This window comes from Cryptotermes secundus, unplaced genomic scaffold (genome assembly GCF_002891405.2).
Source record: "Cryptotermes secundus unplaced genomic scaffold, Csec_1.0 scaffold374, whole genome shotgun sequence".
In the NCBI taxonomy this organism is placed as follows: domain Eukaryota; kingdom Metazoa; phylum Arthropoda; class Insecta; order Blattodea; family Kalotermitidae; genus Cryptotermes; species Cryptotermes secundus.
This window is the reverse complement of record NW_019741302.1, coordinates 480,981-499,223: the sequence shown is the minus strand read 5'-3', so window position 1 is coordinate 499,223 and position 18,243 is coordinate 480,981. Positions and strand designations below refer to the sequence as shown.

Genomic DNA, 18,243 nt, shown 5'->3' with positions numbered 1-18,243 from the left:
ATTAAACTGTCCATTAAGCCAGTTTTGTCATTGTGCCTTATCCACAGCTCAGGACTCCATCTGCACTCCAGCTACAGCTTTGGCAAATGCCCTGCATTGAAGATTTCCCAGTCTGTAGGTCATAAACTTGTTCCCCCAAAGTGTTAAAGTCAAAATATATATTTCACTTTCAAAGCCTATACATGATAGCTTTAGACATTTATGAGGCGTTGTAATTTTTTACTTTTTTTTATGAATTGTCAAGTGTGTCTGAAGTAACAGAAGTTATTAAACCAAGTCTCTGAGATACATGGAATAAGCGAAGGACCTGAATAAGCCCCTCATGAAGGACATCAACAGCTCCATAAGTATCCTTGAAAGTCAACAATTTTAACAGATATAGGTGTTTCAGTGCCATAGAGGTCATTGAAGAATATCTTGCTGTATCTCCACTGTGGATGCAGACTGTTCTATTCCAAATTTACCAGTCCTGGAACAGTATTATTATTAAACACAGGATTGATTCAATAAATGATTTCTTATATACAATAATTCATATAGTATAATTGTAATAGGCATGGTAGTTTTATGCAGATCTGTAAGACTGCATGAGCCTGGACCACTTGCAAGTTCAGATCTCACTCAGGACCAGTATGTGTTTGTTTTGTGTCCTATTACAGTAGAGGCCTTGAGGTCCAAAGATTGTGCACCTTAATGAAAGTTTAGAAAATTTGTATAATAGAAAAGACTCAAAGGATGTGAAGTCAAGATGATCACTAAAGTATTAATTGTATGTCATGCTGTATTTTCTCTATTGGAAACAGTGAAATGTGTGCTGTACCTGTGCCATGCTCATTCAAATTACAACTGATGCCATGAAATGTCACATGGTCTCTCCACCAGGTGTGCATGTTGAGATCTGTAACATTATAGCTGTGTGCTGCTGTGCTCTGCCACCCTGCTCCATGTGAGATAGGTGTTGTACTGTAGTTTGAAATAATATGTTGTGTATAGGAACTTTGTGGCTTCGCGTCGGCCACCTATGCCTCCTGCCAGACCGCTGGCTTCTGCTGCCATCCCTCAGAATCATCTCCAGCATGTTGCACGTGAGTTATGCCAATGTCTGTGTATGTATTGTGTGTCGTATTAGACATCGCATTAAGAGGACCATAAGTGTAAGTGGTTGTAGGTAAGCAGATATTTTCCATCACTTGGAGAGTCTGAAATTTGTGATAGTTGAATATGTGTTTATGTATTCAGAATTGAGTCTGATATTTCTATCATGTAATGGACACAAAAGCTTTTTAACACTTTGCGGACCGCGCACCCTTTAAAAGGTTTTTTGCTTTTAAACATGGCGAACCGTTCGCGTGTTAACAGGTTTTTAGAACACGATAAGTTGCAACACACTATACATTGCTCTGGCACCACCTACATTGCATGCAACTGCCTGCAGATGCGTGATAAAACTCTGGAATGTTTAGTTAGCAGTCAGTAACTTGACCTCGCTGTTTACTTAACCGACTATAAAGGAAAATGCTTTGCCTTCAAGCTGTGTGTATCATCCAGTAGCTAGTGGGGAGAATGGATCAAGGACAGATTCTCCTCCGATGACCTAGCTGACCTGCCTTGTGAGACACGTAGTAATGGACTGTCATTCAGACAGCGACAGTGACGGGGGGGGGGGAACAAAGAATTGTGGCCACAGACAGTAAAAGTGACATTAGGTCCGATGATAATGCGGGTAATAACATTGTCTGGACAGCAAAAGATCTAAAAAAATCTAAACCCTGATTCAAAATTGAAATACAAAGCATTTCTGATGAATGTGGCAAAGGCCTGGGCTACAGTCCAGATGGTGGCGGCAGAACCAGGGTCACACAAAGACTTAGTACGACCGGGCCCATCAACTCCCACCCCACGAAGTCCTCATGTGGACCCCCCAGGGCGACTCGTGAGTGATATGCGGAAAAATACCCTCATGAAAATTGTGAAGAGTGAACATTCCAAGGGGAAGAATACTTCTAGGCAATGCCGTGTTTGCACAGTTCACAAAAAAAAAAGGAATATGTCTACATTTGCAAGTTCTGTGTAATGCCACTTCACAAAGGGGAAAGTTTCCAGAATTATCACACCCTCAAGCACTTCTAGGAGCATTGGTAAGTGTTTTCCAAAAATTTTAATTCAAAAAATTAAATAGGAGATTTTATATTAATTTTTAAAGTGAACAGTGCACAAGTTAGGGTAGTATGTTTAAAAATGCCGGTCCCCAGGGTGATTTAAATCACCAGTCCGCGAAGTGTTAAGTCTCAAATTTCTTTAGATGCAAGCTGGGGCTGTTGTGATCAGCAGACAATCAAAACTGTAAATAGTTTTATCCATGTCTGAAACTGGTCATGTTTGCTTCTGCTGTGTTTATTTTATTTTATGTAGTGCATATTGATATTTTATTTTGTAATCACAAAAGGTGTCTTTGTCATGAACTTTATGTATTAAGTGAAAGCAGTTTTTAAACATTCTCTCCTCCGATATATCTGTCATGGAACGTGACCTGTGAAGTTTTGATTGTGATATTTTTCTTCAAACACCTACATCAGGAACAACTTTTTTATTCATGCCTGATGCCAGTACTCCATACCTACATATATATGCTGCTCACTGCTCTGCTACCATAGTGGTTGTACTTGTGTGGGTACACTGCCCCATCTTAAAAATATCTTCACAGCTGCTCATTGTTGAGGGATACTGAATCTATATGAATTGCATCATGTTCTACAAGTCGTAAAGCTTCATGCCAACCATTGTTCTGCCTACAAATTGCTGTATAGAGTCATAGAATGATTTTTTCATTTAGTAGTCTTTATGATTGTCAGGCAATGAACATGGCTGCTTCATTTAGTTTTAATAGTTTCAGACCACCTAATAAGGGAAAGAATACATTGATGTTTATACTACTCTTAATTTCTGTGCAAAGTTATTTAATTCTGTTGGGTAATTTGCAGAATATGCAAGATTTTGAATATGTGAACAAGGCCCTACACAGCAGTTTAAATGTCATTTAAGAGGACAATGCAGTGGTGATTTAGTAAACGGCTTGAGGGATTGGGTTCTTTGTTTGAGGTACATAGATTATGGATGTTGAGATCTTGTTTAAATTGCTTTGACACTTTTTGTCCTTCTGCAAAAGGCAGACTGCATGACTTCAGAATTGTACTTAAGGTGAAAAAGGTACAGTTGTCCCTGTGCTTAACTAATTAAGCACTACGCGATGAAGGCGTATGGGGGAATGGATGGATAGATCCACATTTTCTTGACCTCATCACTAGTTGGAGGTCGGTTCAGAATTGTACTTAAATTGCTAGAAGTATAAGACTACCTGAGGAAAGTCAAAACATCATACTTCTTAGGTGGCCTTTCACTGTCCCACAAGTGGAGCTTTTAATTAGCACAGAGTGTACATTAATTTCTGAAATGACAGTCAGCATTACTACATGCATCAGTATATCTGGACAGTTTTTGTACTTCCATTTTAAGAATTCAGTATTTATAGACCATTAAAGGTGAATGTTTAATTACAGTTACATATTGTTGCTATTAGAGTTTCTGTTCAAAAATATGTCCATTGACAAGAAGAATGATGGCTCTAGAAAACCAGAGGAACAGGAATTGAATACTGTGAAACTGGCTACAAAATTTTAGAATTTGAATGTAATTGTTTTGTGAACTGAACACTGTCATGTTACAAAGCAGGTAGAATTATTATGTTATATAAACTGGAAGGACTGTAGTTCATGGATATAGTACCAAGATAGCATACATGAACCAATACATGCTACAGTCATAGCAAATCAGTAGATGTGATGTTTCACAGCATACTTCTGTATTTCTGTGCTCGTTGTAATCACTGAATTATCTGTGCTCATATGACATACTGATACTGTGGTGGCCTTGCTGAAATCAACTATGCCTTTCAGGGTAGTCAGTTTACTTCCTGTACCATCCACAATACTTCCGTAATCATCATCTTGTGTGGGATGCGATCCTCGCAGCAGTGACTGTGAAGATTACTGTCTTTTGGATGTGACACTATGTAATTTGACAAATCCTCATCTATTCTGTCTTTTTGATTGGCTTCATTTGTGTGCTGGATGGTCACATCATCATCTCCATATTTTTATATCATCCACAGACTTGACTTTGTCACATATGTTGGCATTTAATGTAACAATTCATCTTCTTGCTTTATATGCAGGTGGTGGACATAGTAATGGAAATACTAAGAAGTTTAGGAACAGAATTTGTGTTGGCTACATTGAAGGAACTTAAGTTGGCAACAAAGAATGTTAATCTTCTGATTGTTTACACTCTGTAGTGCTCATGTAAGTGCATTAGTGATTGTGTTGAATGACAGTCCTCGTGAAAGGGAGATATAGCTGATTTTGAAAGAGAACAGATCATTGGTGCCTGTTTAGCTGGAGCATCTGTGACGCTGCTACATTATTAGGTGTATCGAGAGCAGCAGTTTCTAAGATTATGTTGCCATGCATGAATCATGGGAAGACATCATCAGCAAAGACGAACAGTGAACAAAAATCATCGTTGATAGAAAGAGATAATCATACATTGAGAAGGATTATTTTAAAAAATTACAGAACTACTGCAGCACAGGTGACAGCAGAGCTGAATATTCATCTTGAAGATCCTGTTTCCGCAAAAACCGTGGCATGAGCTTCACAAATCCAACATCCATGTTAGGGTAAAAGGTAAAGTCCCTGTGCTTAAGTAATTAAGCACTATGCCATGAAGGCATATGGGAGGAGTGGATTGATAGATTCACATTTTCTTTACCTTGGCATTAGTTGGAGGTGAGTGGTCAGCTTCATGCCCCCTGCAGCTTAACCCCTGGGGAAAGAGCCCATGGTACCCATTGGATAGGAGGTTGGGTAGACCCCGGAACCAGTCTGGATGACGTGGGGGAGAGAAAATTCTTGCCCCTGCCGCGATTCAAACTCCGACCTATCAGTTGTCCAGCCCATAGCCAGTTGCTATACCGGCTGTGCAGTCAGGATTGCAATTGCTAAACCACTAATTACTGAAACTGATGCTCGAATGTGTAAACGATGGTGTCATGACTGTACAAACTGGATGTGCATGTGGTATGGTCAGATGAGTCATCCTTCACAGTTTCCTACATCAGGAAGTGTTTACGTTTGGAGAACACCCAAGGAAACCTACAATCCGGAATGCCTGGTTCCAACATTGAAACATGGGAGAGGTTCTGTGATGGCTTGAGCAGCAATATTGTGGGTGCCATTGTTACGCTTCATGGCAAAATTACTGCAAGGGAGTACATGGGTAGGTTGGGTTATCAGGTGCATCCCATGAGCCAGACTTTATTTCTGAACAATGATGCAGTTTTCCAAAATGACAGTGCCCCCATTCACCCAGCTGGAACTGTTCAGTCGTGGTTTGACGAGCATGAAGGTGAACTTCAACAACTTCCCTGGCGAACACATTCACCAGATTTGAATATCAGTGAACCATTTGGTCAGTTTTGGAGACTAGGGTGAAGAACAGATTCCCATCTCCAATATCTCTAAAGCAACTTGAAGGTGTCCTTCAAGAAGAATGGTATACAATTCCCCTACAGACTATTCAAAAAACTTGTATGAGTCCATTCGAAGAAGGACTGCGGCTGTATTGAAGGCAAAAGGTGGCCCCACACCATATTAATAAAGAAATGTGTAACATATCTGTATTATTTCCCTTATTTGGTCCAACCCTTATATTTGTTACTTATTAAAGCTCTTAAATTTATTAAAGTCCTGTCTTCCCAGTAGGGACATTTCTTATCTCTCTGCTGCTGTCTCATGGTTTTGGTGCCAGCTGTATACTTATGTGTACTATGTTGAAATCAGCGATAAAGGTTGAATGGAATCTTCTCACTGTCCCATATACTTTCAATCCTTCCTCCCCTCTCTTTCACACACACATGGAGTCACGCAGATTTAAACTGGGTGGCTCCTTCTTCTGAAGAAACAATTAGTCACATGGAGACAGGAATAAATAATTTCAGGTTTGCAGGAAGCTTTGCACATCATGATCTTGATAGAATTCTGCACTGTTGTGAAGGCAGATGATGCTTCTTTTCAGAAGTTCTAGTTTCTGACATGGCAGGTCACGCCTTATCATTGGCTCTATAGAGGAATCATGGATTTAATATGAAATAAGTGCACTCATGTATGTATGTATGTTAACACAGACATAGCAGGTGGGAACTACAGCGACTTCGTACAGTATAAAAATATAGGTTATAGGGAATGCACATCCAATATCCTTGTGAGTCATATTACATTATAACTGTATTAGATAAAATGAAAGTATGGTTAAATGTAAGAGTATAACCAGTGTTGGAGTCAGTCTGAATAAAAGCGATGAAACAGACTTGAGTATCTGTAACTGTCAACAGCATTCAGCTTTATTATCATTCCCAAACATAATATCAAAAGACAGACCAAAACTGGAACCGAACTTGCCAGTGAAGCATTTGCTCTGTTTTAGATATCTTAGCATGGCCGTTTTGGCTGTACATATTAAAATACTTGCTTTGAGACCTCGGTTCAGAACTGAATGCTCTCCTAGAGTTATCGATGCACACTTCAGATTCTCGTGTCAGACTGTCTTGGTTGGAGGGGGTGGAGCGATAATAGCTAACGCAGCGGTATGGGAAGTGGGATGTGAGTGTGTGTCACTGCCAGCTGACTCATTAGTGATACTCTAGATTCAGGAGGTATGGCTCTTCTTCTGCTGGAATTGCTGTACATTTAAGTGCTATGTATATGTAAGCACTGTACACACATGTACCACATCAGTGGCATTTGTTGGCATACAACTGAAAGGTCATCACTTGTGTCTTCTGACCCGTCATTCTTGGTACATGCACACCATGAAACAGTTTCATGGCATAAGCACTGATTCCTAAGACTTTCTTCATAAGTTTGAGACACTTCTGTGTCCTCCCATCAACACATGAAACTTGATCACTGTCCTCACTTTCATATGCTTGAAACTTGTGCTTGGTATTGATTTGTAGCTCAGCACCATGTAAGCACCTGCATCCATCATGCTCTCTACCTACTGTATACAGTGTATACTAATATCACACCTAAAGGATGGGAGTTCATCCATGCAAACCATTATGTGCTGTATCGCCACATGGAAAACTTACAGATTATCTATTGTAGTTCATGTATATTGGAAACATTTTCCACCTTGTTATTTGTGATATTAAATAGGTATATACTGTGCAGTAACAGCTAATTTTGTGTGTATGCAATTACTAATCTGCATGGTGTGAAGCATGTTATGGTGTGTTGCAGTGGGTTCAACTGCTGGGCAGAATTTGTCTGCGTCCCACCAGGCTCACTCACGACAAACACCTTCACCCCTTGCCCATGTACCAGGTAACTTATTTTGACTTCAAGTTTCCAACCAAGCTGAAGAACTAGTTCGTAGATAAGTAGATCATTATTATTAAATAACGTACCAGTCTGTCAAGTCTTCATAATATACTACAGACTTGTCAGTGTTAACCAAAGTACTAACATGGACTATGGACTCAGTCCACACCCAGGCGCTGCAGATAATGTATATTTTGATACCCATATTAGGAACTGTATATGCATATGCAGTCTCTCATAGTATTATAATCATAATATATGTGTGTCAAATATGTGGATTCATATTTATTTTTTTCTGCCTCTTTAAATCCTCTGGCTCAGGCATCTAGGTATTAGTTATTTAAACAGCTAAACAGCACTAGTGCATAAGTCTCGTAAGAAATTTCTGTTCAATTTAATTTAATTTTCCCATTCAGAAATGGATTCTTTCACCTCAATGGCAGATGTTTGGTTGGAAAGATTGTAGTTGAACACATATGCCACTGACAGACAATATACCTAGTTGAATCAAGTAATCTAATATAGCAAGTGCCCACTTTCACCATCATCTGAAATTGTGTTCACTGTACCAAGTGTTTCTCCTTTTTGGAAAACCTCAGTATTGCAAGTTTGCAGTTATTACTGAATGCCCTTATTCCTAGAGCCAGATTTAGAGTCAATGCCCTTATTCCTAGAGCCAAATTTAGAGTCAAGTGACAATCTGAGTGTTGCATAGTAATTTGTGACAAAAAGAAAATTAGTATGTACTTCCATTCATTTGACATTTTTGCTTCAGTCTACTGAACAGAAGTACATACTAATTTTCTTTTTGTCACAAATTACTACGCAACACTCACATTGTCATCTGGCTCTAGGAATAAGGGCATTCAGTAATAACTGCAAACTTGCAATACTGAGGTTTTCCAAAAAGGAGAAACACTTGGTACAGTGAACACAATTTCAGATGATGGTGAAAGTGGGCACTTGCTATATTAGATTACTTGATTCAACTAGGTATATTGTCTGTCAGTGGCATATGTGTTCAACTACAATCTTTCCAACCAAACATCTGCCATTGAGGTGAAAGAATCCATCTGAATGGGAAAATTAAATTAAACTGGACAACAAAAATTCCTTATGAGACTTATGCACCAGTGCTGTTTAAATAACTAATACCTAGATGCCTGAGCCAGAGGATTTAAAGAGTCAGAAATAAAATCAAGTCCACATTTTTCACAGACATGTATGGAAGAACATCTGTCTTGTAAGATTTGAGGTTTTCATGGCGGTGAAGAAAGTTGTCTTCTGGGATGTGGCACTGTGTAGAAATTGTGTTAACCGACGTTTCGGAGGAACGTATTGCCTTCATCTTTAGAGTAGAAGACAAGAAGAAATCCGCGAGCGAACCAGCAGAGCAGGTGCAACAGACTGAATCCAGTCGAGTAAACACAGCTGTATAAGAGAAGGAGAGAAGGAGTGTGGCTATATAAGGCAATAGTAGAGAAAGGGAGGGGAAGGGTCTGGTGGAATAGCCAACAGGTAGTGGGCCAGAGCTGGTATAGAGTATGTGGTAGGGGGAGAGAAGGGAAGGAATGGAGGGCATTAATGCCATCTTCTCTTCTCATTCTTTGTGTCTTCTACCCTGAAGATGGAAGCGATACATTCCTCTGAAACGTCGGTTAACACAATTTCTACATGGCGCCACATCCCAGAATACGGCTTTCTTCAACATCTGTCTTGTTTACCAGTGGAGATATTGAAATTACCGTAAATTATATGTAAATTATATCTGTGTGTCTTGTTTAGCATTTTATTTGAGGTAAAATTCAAGCTCATGAAACTAAAATCAGCTGTGAATTGTGTTATATTAAGGTTGTGGTATGACAACAAGTGGAGTACAGTCACGTCCAGTTGAGCCACTCTTCATAAGTGTTCCCCCTCGCCCACAGCGACTTCTACATTCTGAAGCTTACATAAAGTAAGTAGAAGACTGGAATAGTGTGGTATGTGATTAGAATACTTATCTGTTGGTGGAAATTATGTGAATTTTATATGAAGTAAATTTTCACATGGCACTTGAACCTAGATGAAGTATAATGATTATTGAATGAGTAAAATGGTGTATACTTTTTATTTGTCAGAGAAAAAAAATACAATGTAGAGTTCTGTATTCTGGAATATAATGCAGTGTAGTCCATTGAAAGTCAACCAGCGTTTCATAGGAACATGTTACTTCCATCTTCAGGATCGAAGAAGTAAGAAACCACCATGAAGCAGGTAGCAAGGCTCTGTTTGCTACCTGCTTCACATTTATTTCTTGCTCGGCTTATTCTTTGGCCCTGAAGATGGAGGTGACATGTTCTTCCAAAACGTCAGTTGACTTTCAGTTGTCTGCATTCTAGACTATATTCCAGAAGATAGAACTGTTCATAACCACCAATGTGAGAACTTCAGATCCTATAAAAATTGTAGTCATATTATTCCAAGCGTTGATGGTAGTCTTGCTTGTGTTTCCTAGAGTCACAAGTTTATGGGAAATTGTTTTGTATGTGAATCAAACTCACTGAGGAGTTGAAGTTTCATCCTCATTTCCTGAATGCATTGCATATATATCTGCCAGAAATTGGAAGTCACATTTCCAATTGTCAGTCCATAACATCATTATCTGAAATTGTCTTTTTCAGATCTTATGTGATTTATCAAGGAGTAGTGGATGTATGTATATGAATTTATGTAACAAAATAATGATATTTGCATTCAGGAAAATTTAAAATACAGTGGAACCTCGCTTAATGAGCATAATTCGTTCCAGAAGCGAAATTAATTAATGTAAAATACGCTAATGTGTTCCATGCCATAAAAAATATTCAAAAAATTTTATGTATAACGTTTATTCAAAGAAAATTATATATACATTGTTAAGGAGCGTGAATCATCTTTTCTTCTATGTGCAGTGAACCAACCAGGAATGCGAATTCGATTTGCAGAAAACAAANAAAAAAAAAAAAAAAAAATCGAAATAATTAGTTTATTATTTATGATACATATCTAATTCCGTTTTACTAGAAAGCTGTCTAGAGACATTTGTTTTTGCCGACGCTTCAAAATTTGGTGAAAATGGGACACAGCATTATCATAAAATAAATTTTGTAGCGCGCATAGCCACTGCCTTATTAGGGTGATGCTTCTCAATGTAGGATGCAACAGTTTCCCATGCTTTCAGCATTTCTCTTATTGCGCCAGAAGATTGTTGCTTTGCTGTTACCTCCTCCTCGTTCTCCTCCTCTGACAAACTCTCCTCCACAACTTCTTGCTGTGAAACACAGTGCAACTCCAAATCGTGCAAATTATTGATGTAGATCGATTGTATGTGCATGCTAGATCAGCCACACTCATACCTCGTTCTCGCTTTTCAATGATTTTACTTTTCATTTCTACGGTTATTTTTATTCTCTTATGGCTGTATTTTTGCGGCTCTTTCTTCGGGGGCATTTTTGCAAGGGTTATTAAACTTTGCAAAAAAAAATCACAAATAATATGTCTGAACACAAGTTTGGAAAAATGTGTGATCACAAGCGACACTAAGATGCTAGCGGAACGAGTGCTAAACACAGACTGATGTAGCAAGCGCACAATCCGGGACTTCCCCTCTCGTCACTCATTATGCGAAACGTCGCTCGTTAAGAGAGTCATTTTTTTACAATTTGTTTTGCTCATTATGCGAATTACTCGTTATGAGAGGTACTCGTTAAGCGAGGTTCCACTGTATGTAGTTCATGACACTGTTGTTTCCGTGGACTACTTTCATCTACCATATTAACACAGGTTTGAGGAAATTAAAAACTTCTGTCATACCACTTAAGTAGATGTGCTTTGTATGTTTTAGGTATATTGAAGGCCTGCAAGCTGACAGCAAGCACATATCACACTGGGACAAGCATCTGAAAGCGACACCAGACAACACAGCTATCCCTGACCCATCTCGTTTGCCCGCACACTGGCTTGGAAATGGTGTTGGGAATCATGGAAATATTGTCAATGCCTTGTGGACATTGCGTGACTTCATGATGAGAGATGCACTTGGCATAAACAAAGTTATTTAGAAACCTACATGTATCTGTTATTGTTTTTACTACAAATGACATTACACTATTTGTGGGTGCTGACTGTTGGACTAAAAAGCCAGTGTGTGTATTAGCATCAATCCCTATTGCAACTTGGCATCCTTCTCTAGAGATCAGAGGAATTTCATACCACATCATCAGTTTTAGTGCTGCGAAGTATTGTGTGAATGTAACGTTAAACTATTCATACTTAATTTTTTACATGTGACAGGTATTAGCAGACTAGAGTATTAAAATTCCTCTGAATATAAATATTAGTAAACTTTCTTGGCCTACACAGCCAAGTGATGGCCTTTTAAATTCCAGATGTGGCAGACCATACATGCCATAAGTTTGTCCTGTTTTATAATGATATTATTACAAATTTATTATATTTGCTTCAACAGAAATTCTATCACCATGTGTGTCTAAAATGCTTCTAAAAGATTCTAAGATTGTTGAACATTTATTTTTAACCAATTTGACCACTTCTGAGGGGAGAGGGTTTTCTTACTAACAGTCTTGTGATAGGCTGCAGAAACAAAAAAGTCCTGAAATGATTATACTTTGCTTCAAATGGCCATTCCTTCTTTATTGGTCCACAGAACTGTTTAAAAACAGTTAAAGAGCTCCAATGCTTATGTCATTAGCCCTCTCATAAATGTCACACTCTTCTAGTCTGATTATTGTTTCAAGGTTTTCATATTAAAAAAGTATAAGTACAGGTACTCCTTCATTGGTGCAACAGTTTTGTTCCAAAAATAAAATCACATGGGATGAAATCATACATGTGTAAGACATAATTTACCCTCCTTTCCTTCTCTAACTCCGCAAGTCACACAATAATCTGTTCCACTTCTCTTGCTCAACTAGCAGGCAGTTCACACTAAAATGGGTGGTTTGAATTTAAATCAGTGTAAATTAGTTTAGTGCATTAAAATGAAATTGTATTTATTGACCTTTCATATAACAAGGAATATTTATATAAAATGAAGTGTTGCCATTGCTTATAGTGGTGTGATCTGTTTCTTACAGTATAATATCAGTTTCAGAAACAACCTGAAACTTGACCAGCCCACACTTCACTTTGAATGTTTAAGTTTTGTTCTCCTATCTTTGCTTTGCATGGAATACATGGGGCACTGTACTTCTTTTCCGTCTGTTGCCCAGTGTTCATTATTTTGTACTTCAGGTCAAACAGCCTGATGTGTCCGGAGGAAGACAGTTTTCCATATATGCAGTGAAATTCTAGTTTAAGGTTTTCCATGGTGCAAGATTTGTATACCTTAACCCGTTGCCGTGGTTTGACGTGTATGTTTCGTCAGGTATTTAAATCGTCTGGGGGGGTTCGACGTGTATGTTTCGTCCAGCTGCACACGTATGTTAAAACTCCCATAATAATTGATGGTTTTGCTGTAGATTGTTAGATTTTTCACTGGCCTGTTGTCAGGAGGACTGTATTTAATGACACACGCGTTTAAGAGCGCTAAGCCGTCGTTACATATGCCTGTCTTGCAGCAACGTTCCTGTGGCTATTGCGAGCGGTTTCTGTTATGAATGACGTGTTTTCTTTGCTCTGAAGCTATAAACAGCAGAGACGTGATATGTGCTGGTGTTTATAATATCATATTGCCCTGAGCTGGCTACACTAACACACTCAATTGGAATTCTTAGAAGAAGGATGTACAAACTTTATTCTTGCAAAATCGATTGCTTTCGCACAGTACATAGCACCCATTTCTTAGAAAAACGCCACAATTTAAGGCAGAACACTGTGGTCACCCCCTGAGACGATACGGATGTGTGTGGGGGAGGGAAAAGAACTCATTCCTTCATGTATTATCGCTCCAGTTGACTCCATTTTATCGTACTGACCTTGGTGGTCGTTTCGAGGGATGACCATAAATATTTTTTTGANCTTGTATTCCCCCCACGGGGAAGAATGCAAGGCCTCACAGAAGATGTTTGGTTTACGGAAAAGAGAGCCAAATGAGAGATACGCAGTACTGGTGTGGTGAAGTGAGACAGCGCTGTGTATAGTAGAATGCTTCAATGCGTACCATACTCCGTTTACGAGATACAGGGCGCTCATATTATAAGGCAAGGTTATAAAACCATCTTTTAAAATCATTTTAGTGAAAGTTTCATGCTTCAAGGCGTACCATTCACTGCTCAAATTCTAAACAAACTGCTTCCATTGCCGAGATACCGGCTGCTCATATTATAAGGTAAGGTTATAAAACCACCTTTTTAGATCATTTTAGTGAAAGTTTCATGTTCCTATCTCATAGAATTTAAGAACAATGATGAATAAATCATTTTCGAGCAAAATTTAAATGGCCGGCTGAATATATTACCGCAGGAGAGGCGGCCGCGGAATTTAAATCACCGCGCGAAAGGGTTAAATCAAGGAAAATATTAGATTGGTATTATATCAGATTCAAACAGAAAGTGATACTTCTTCATTAATTACACATACTTGCTTTAATCTCACAAAATGAACAGTTATATGTTACATAAGTCTAAAATCAATAGAAAATACTGTATGATACATCTAACTGTTGTGAGCAAAAATGATCAATTCCTTGTCCTGCCTGGGCCAGTGGGCTGTCACAGGTAAACAACAAACACTGTTAGGGGAGAATATATTTGTACGAGTATATTGAATGTACATTATTTTAATGAGGCTTTGGCCAGGACCACAAAAATACACTTCTAGGAAATTGAAAGCACATAAGGAGGGAAAATCATAATGATCATAATAATAATGTCATTGTCAGTGGAGCTCCTTGTAATGGATGCCTTATTAAACTTAATACAATTGAGGAATTTGTATCATCATATAAAAAATAGGAATAATTAGTAGCAGTTTTAAAGTGTGTCAGTTGTGGGGAAGTGTAAAAATTATTCAGCTGGGTTGAAAGTGATGGTTATAAATTGTGCCAAAAGGAAATGAAAGGGAAGGAAATTATTCTGTAGCCATAGTAATTGTAAACTCAGCCTAGCATGTAAAATTAGACTCTGAAACATAGTATTAACATATTTTTTGCACTGGAAGTTTTAAACATAATTTTTGTAACTGGATTTTTTGGGTTGAAAAGTGCATAAATTACATGAGTAAATACGATAAGTAATGACTGAGATTAGAATAGTCTTTGGTAAAAGTTATGCTTTGAGAACAAGTGACACTATTCTGACATTGATGGGGATGTTAGGACAAAGGCAAGGAACTGCATAAGTTTTGCACATTGAACTCTTCTTCCTTCTCCCTCTCCTTTGCCTAGCATAATTCCTGTTTTGACAGGTCAAGTAGCATGGTTGGTTGAGGCACTATGCTACAAGGCAGAAGGTCACGGAATTGAATTCTAATGTGGTCATGAGTTTGTTTCCTGACAAAGTAACTGGATTTTTCCATCATCTACTTCTTCCAGCCGCACTGTGGCCCTGGGTTGACTCGGCCTCTAATTGAAATGAATACCAGGAATTTTCCTGGGAGGTAAAGGACGGCTGGCTGACAACCTCACCGCCATCTATGATCCAATTGTCTAGAAAATGTGGGAGCCTCAACCTCTCACACCCCTATGGGCCTTCATTGCCTGTTACAGGGACAGCTTTACCTTTACCTTACAGGTCAATGGATGAAGAGTCTCCACTTCTTTTTTGTCTTCCAGTACCTGGCTGAACAGTTCTATCCCATATGTCTCTTTCCTTTATATTTAATTTTAATGTTCCTCACAGTATCCTTGTTCTGTTTTATATATAAGCAATTTATTATATTGTTTTTCTTCTGAATTTATTAAGAAATTTTTAATGCTGACTCCACAAAAATTAAAAATGGGGGGACATGGTAGTGTAGTTGGTTGAGGCACTATGCTACAAGCTGGAAGGTTGCAGGATCGAATCCCGATGAGGTGGATTTTTTCAATTTACTTAATCCTTCCAGCCACACTATGGCCATGGGGTCGACTCAGCCTCTAACAGAAATAGTACCAGGAATATTCTTGGGGGTAAAGGGTGGCGGACGCGTAAGGCTGACACCCTTACCACCATCTGTGAGCCAATTGTCTAGAAAATGTGGGAACCTCAAGATCTCACAGCCCTATGGGCCTGAACGGCCTGTTACAGGGATAACTTTACTCAATTTTTAACTTCACAAAAATTTAATTTTGTTAAGAAATTTTTTATTCTCATGCCTCCAAATTTTCATTTTTAATTCTATGGTTATTTTTCCTACAATAACTATACACAATTTATATTCACTGCTTGTATTTGCTTTTGTTTCTGTTTTTAAGGCTCCCTGTTTGGCATTAAATTAAAATATACTTACAGATTGTTGTTTTGGGATCTCTGTGTTCTGTGATATTCCTTTCATAATTTCATAGAATTTGGACTATTTTGTATTCTTCCATTTATATATCTCCATCAGCTTTCCCTTTTGAATTAACATCATTTCCAAAATAGATTTGCACATATCTCTGCCATAAGTTCTTATTACTTGTGAACAGAAACTAGCCTTATGCTACATTAATGCTATATAAAGTACACGACAGAAAATGTTATAACTTTTTGTTATCCTATTTTGATATTTCTCGAAAACAAACGTCTTCATAACATCATTGGTACCGGTGTGTAATTTAACATTATTACATTTCCACTCTGCCATGAAATTCATGACTGTTGCTGGTTAGTCATAGCATAACCCAGAAAGAACATTGTTTTATCTGAATTGCTGTCAGGTTTGTTGATAGAAACCCTCAGTATCATCCTTTTTAGCAGCAAGGTACAGAGTGTTCAGTTGAGATGGAAACGTGCTGCTAGGTACAGTGCAGTAGTAGTTTACTGCATGACTGTAGCAGCAACAGTGCAGGGTTTTTCCATACAAGAGGACCTAACTCATACCAGCTCATACTTAAACAGAATTTCTTTACTGATTATTGTACATTCTACAAAAACTAGAAATTACATGTTTTCAAGCATGCTACAGAATATGTAAACAAATTCTGGAACATGCAAACTAAAACAGTTGCACATGGTGTTTCATTCTGAAGAGTTTTGGTGGTACAGTAGTTTATCTTGTGCACAGTCCCATGGAGATAAAAATCATAGGCTCCAGGAGGCTAGAGTCCTTTACTGATTATTCTGTTCTCAAACGCCTCAAGTACAGTGACCAGGGATTTGTTGGTAGTAGGGGCTAAAACATTGTCATGCTGCAATTAATCTATAATGTTTCTCTATGGCTTTTTTCCCCCTTTAACGCTGAGCTAGTGGCTCCCAACCTTTTTGACTTGATGACCCCCTTTTGGGGGACTGGATTTTTATTGAAATAAATTTAGCCCTCTGCACTCATATTAATATTCATTTTTATTACTTTTTTTTATGGTATATTTATATGTTTTATCATGAATTTTTGTGCCAGCTCTGTCCCATCTGACCTCCTATACTCCCACTAAATCTAACTTATATTTTGATTATTTGACAACTGTCGTGAGAGAATCTGCCATTTCTGTGTACCAAATCTCATGTCCATTTTTTTTCACAAGAAGGGTGATAAAACCGACTGTAGTAATTATTGTGGAATATCGCTGCTATCAGCTTCATACAAGGCCACGCCATAGCTCAAGTGGTTAGTCGCTGGCTTTCCACCCCAACGGGCCGGGATCGATCCCAGGTCTGGTCAAATGGGATCTGTGATGGACAAAGTTGCACTGGGGCAGGTTTTCTCCAAGTACTTCAGTTTCCCTTGCCAATCTTCATTCCACCAATTGCTCCACAATCACCCTCACCTATCATCTGGGGCTGGTACAGTGGGCCAGAAGCGGCTGCAGAACAAGGGACTTAGTCCCACCTCACTAGCAATAAAAGAAAAAACTTCACACAAAATTTTATCCAATATCCTCCTCTCAAGGTCCAGTTCATATATGGATGAAATTATTGGGAATCATCAGTGTGGGTTTCAATGTAACAGATCAACTACAGATCAGATTTTTTTCATTCTTCAGATAATGAGACAGTACAACAGAGCTTTGTAGACTTCAAGAAAACCTATGATTCAGGTAAGATGGAAGTATTGTATAATATTCTCATAGAATTTGGAGTACCTGAGAAACTATTTAGGCTAATTAAAATGTGTTGGAACAAAACATATAGTAAAGTCTGTATAGGTAAATATTTATCTGATAGTTTTCCTATCCAGAGTGGTCTAAAACAAGGAGATGCTTTATTGCCATTGCTTTTCAACTTTGCTTTAGAATATGCCATTAGGAAGATCCAGGAAAACCAAATGGGTCTGAAATTAATGAGATATCAGCTGTTGGTCTGTACTGTGCAATAACAGATACCTTAAAGAAAAGCACAGGAACTTCAGTTGCTGTTAGTAAGCCATTTGGTCTAGAAGTAAACGTATAGAAAACTAAGTAGATGTTTTTCATTTCATGCATCCTGTTGTGTTATATACAGCCTCTTTATTAATGGTCACAACACAACAAATATCAAGGTCAATGCCCAGCTATGGCTCTGCTACATGTTTCGCTTATCAATAGCCATCATCGGGCAAATACCTGGTTAAACATATATACACCACTGAACTACAGTACTATTAAACTGTATACAATACTATTAATCATATAAAACACTTGATGTAAAAAATACAAATAATCAGATTATATAAAACAGAAGTTATATTGTAAAACAAGAATAAAATTGTAATTGATGTTTTATAACAT

General features: G+C 38.2%; 1 protein-coding gene across 6 annotated transcripts in view; it reads left to right on the top strand.

The window, feature by feature from the left end:
- The window catches only part of LOC111872696 (protein polybromo-1), a 91,133-nt gene extending 78,825 nt beyond the window's left edge, over nt 1–12,308 (top strand). For 4 of the 6 annotated variants that reach the window (XM_033754796.1, XM_023866829.2, XM_023866832.2 and 1 more), the window contains 4 exons: nt 994–1,085; nt 7,359–7,442; nt 9,291–9,396; nt 11,305–12,308. In XM_033754796.1, coding sequence (XP_033610687.1) covers nt 994–1,085; nt 7,359–7,442; nt 9,291–9,396; nt 11,305–11,521 — 499 coding nt within the window. In that variant the 3' untranslated portion in view covers nt 11,522–12,308. The remainder of the gene's footprint in view (nt 1–993; nt 1,086–7,358; nt 7,443–9,290; nt 9,397–11,304) is intronic. The other 2 variants (XM_023866830.2, XM_023866831.2) reach the window with 2 other exon arrangements.
- The last annotated feature ends 5,935 nt before the right edge of the window (nt 12,309–18,243 follow it).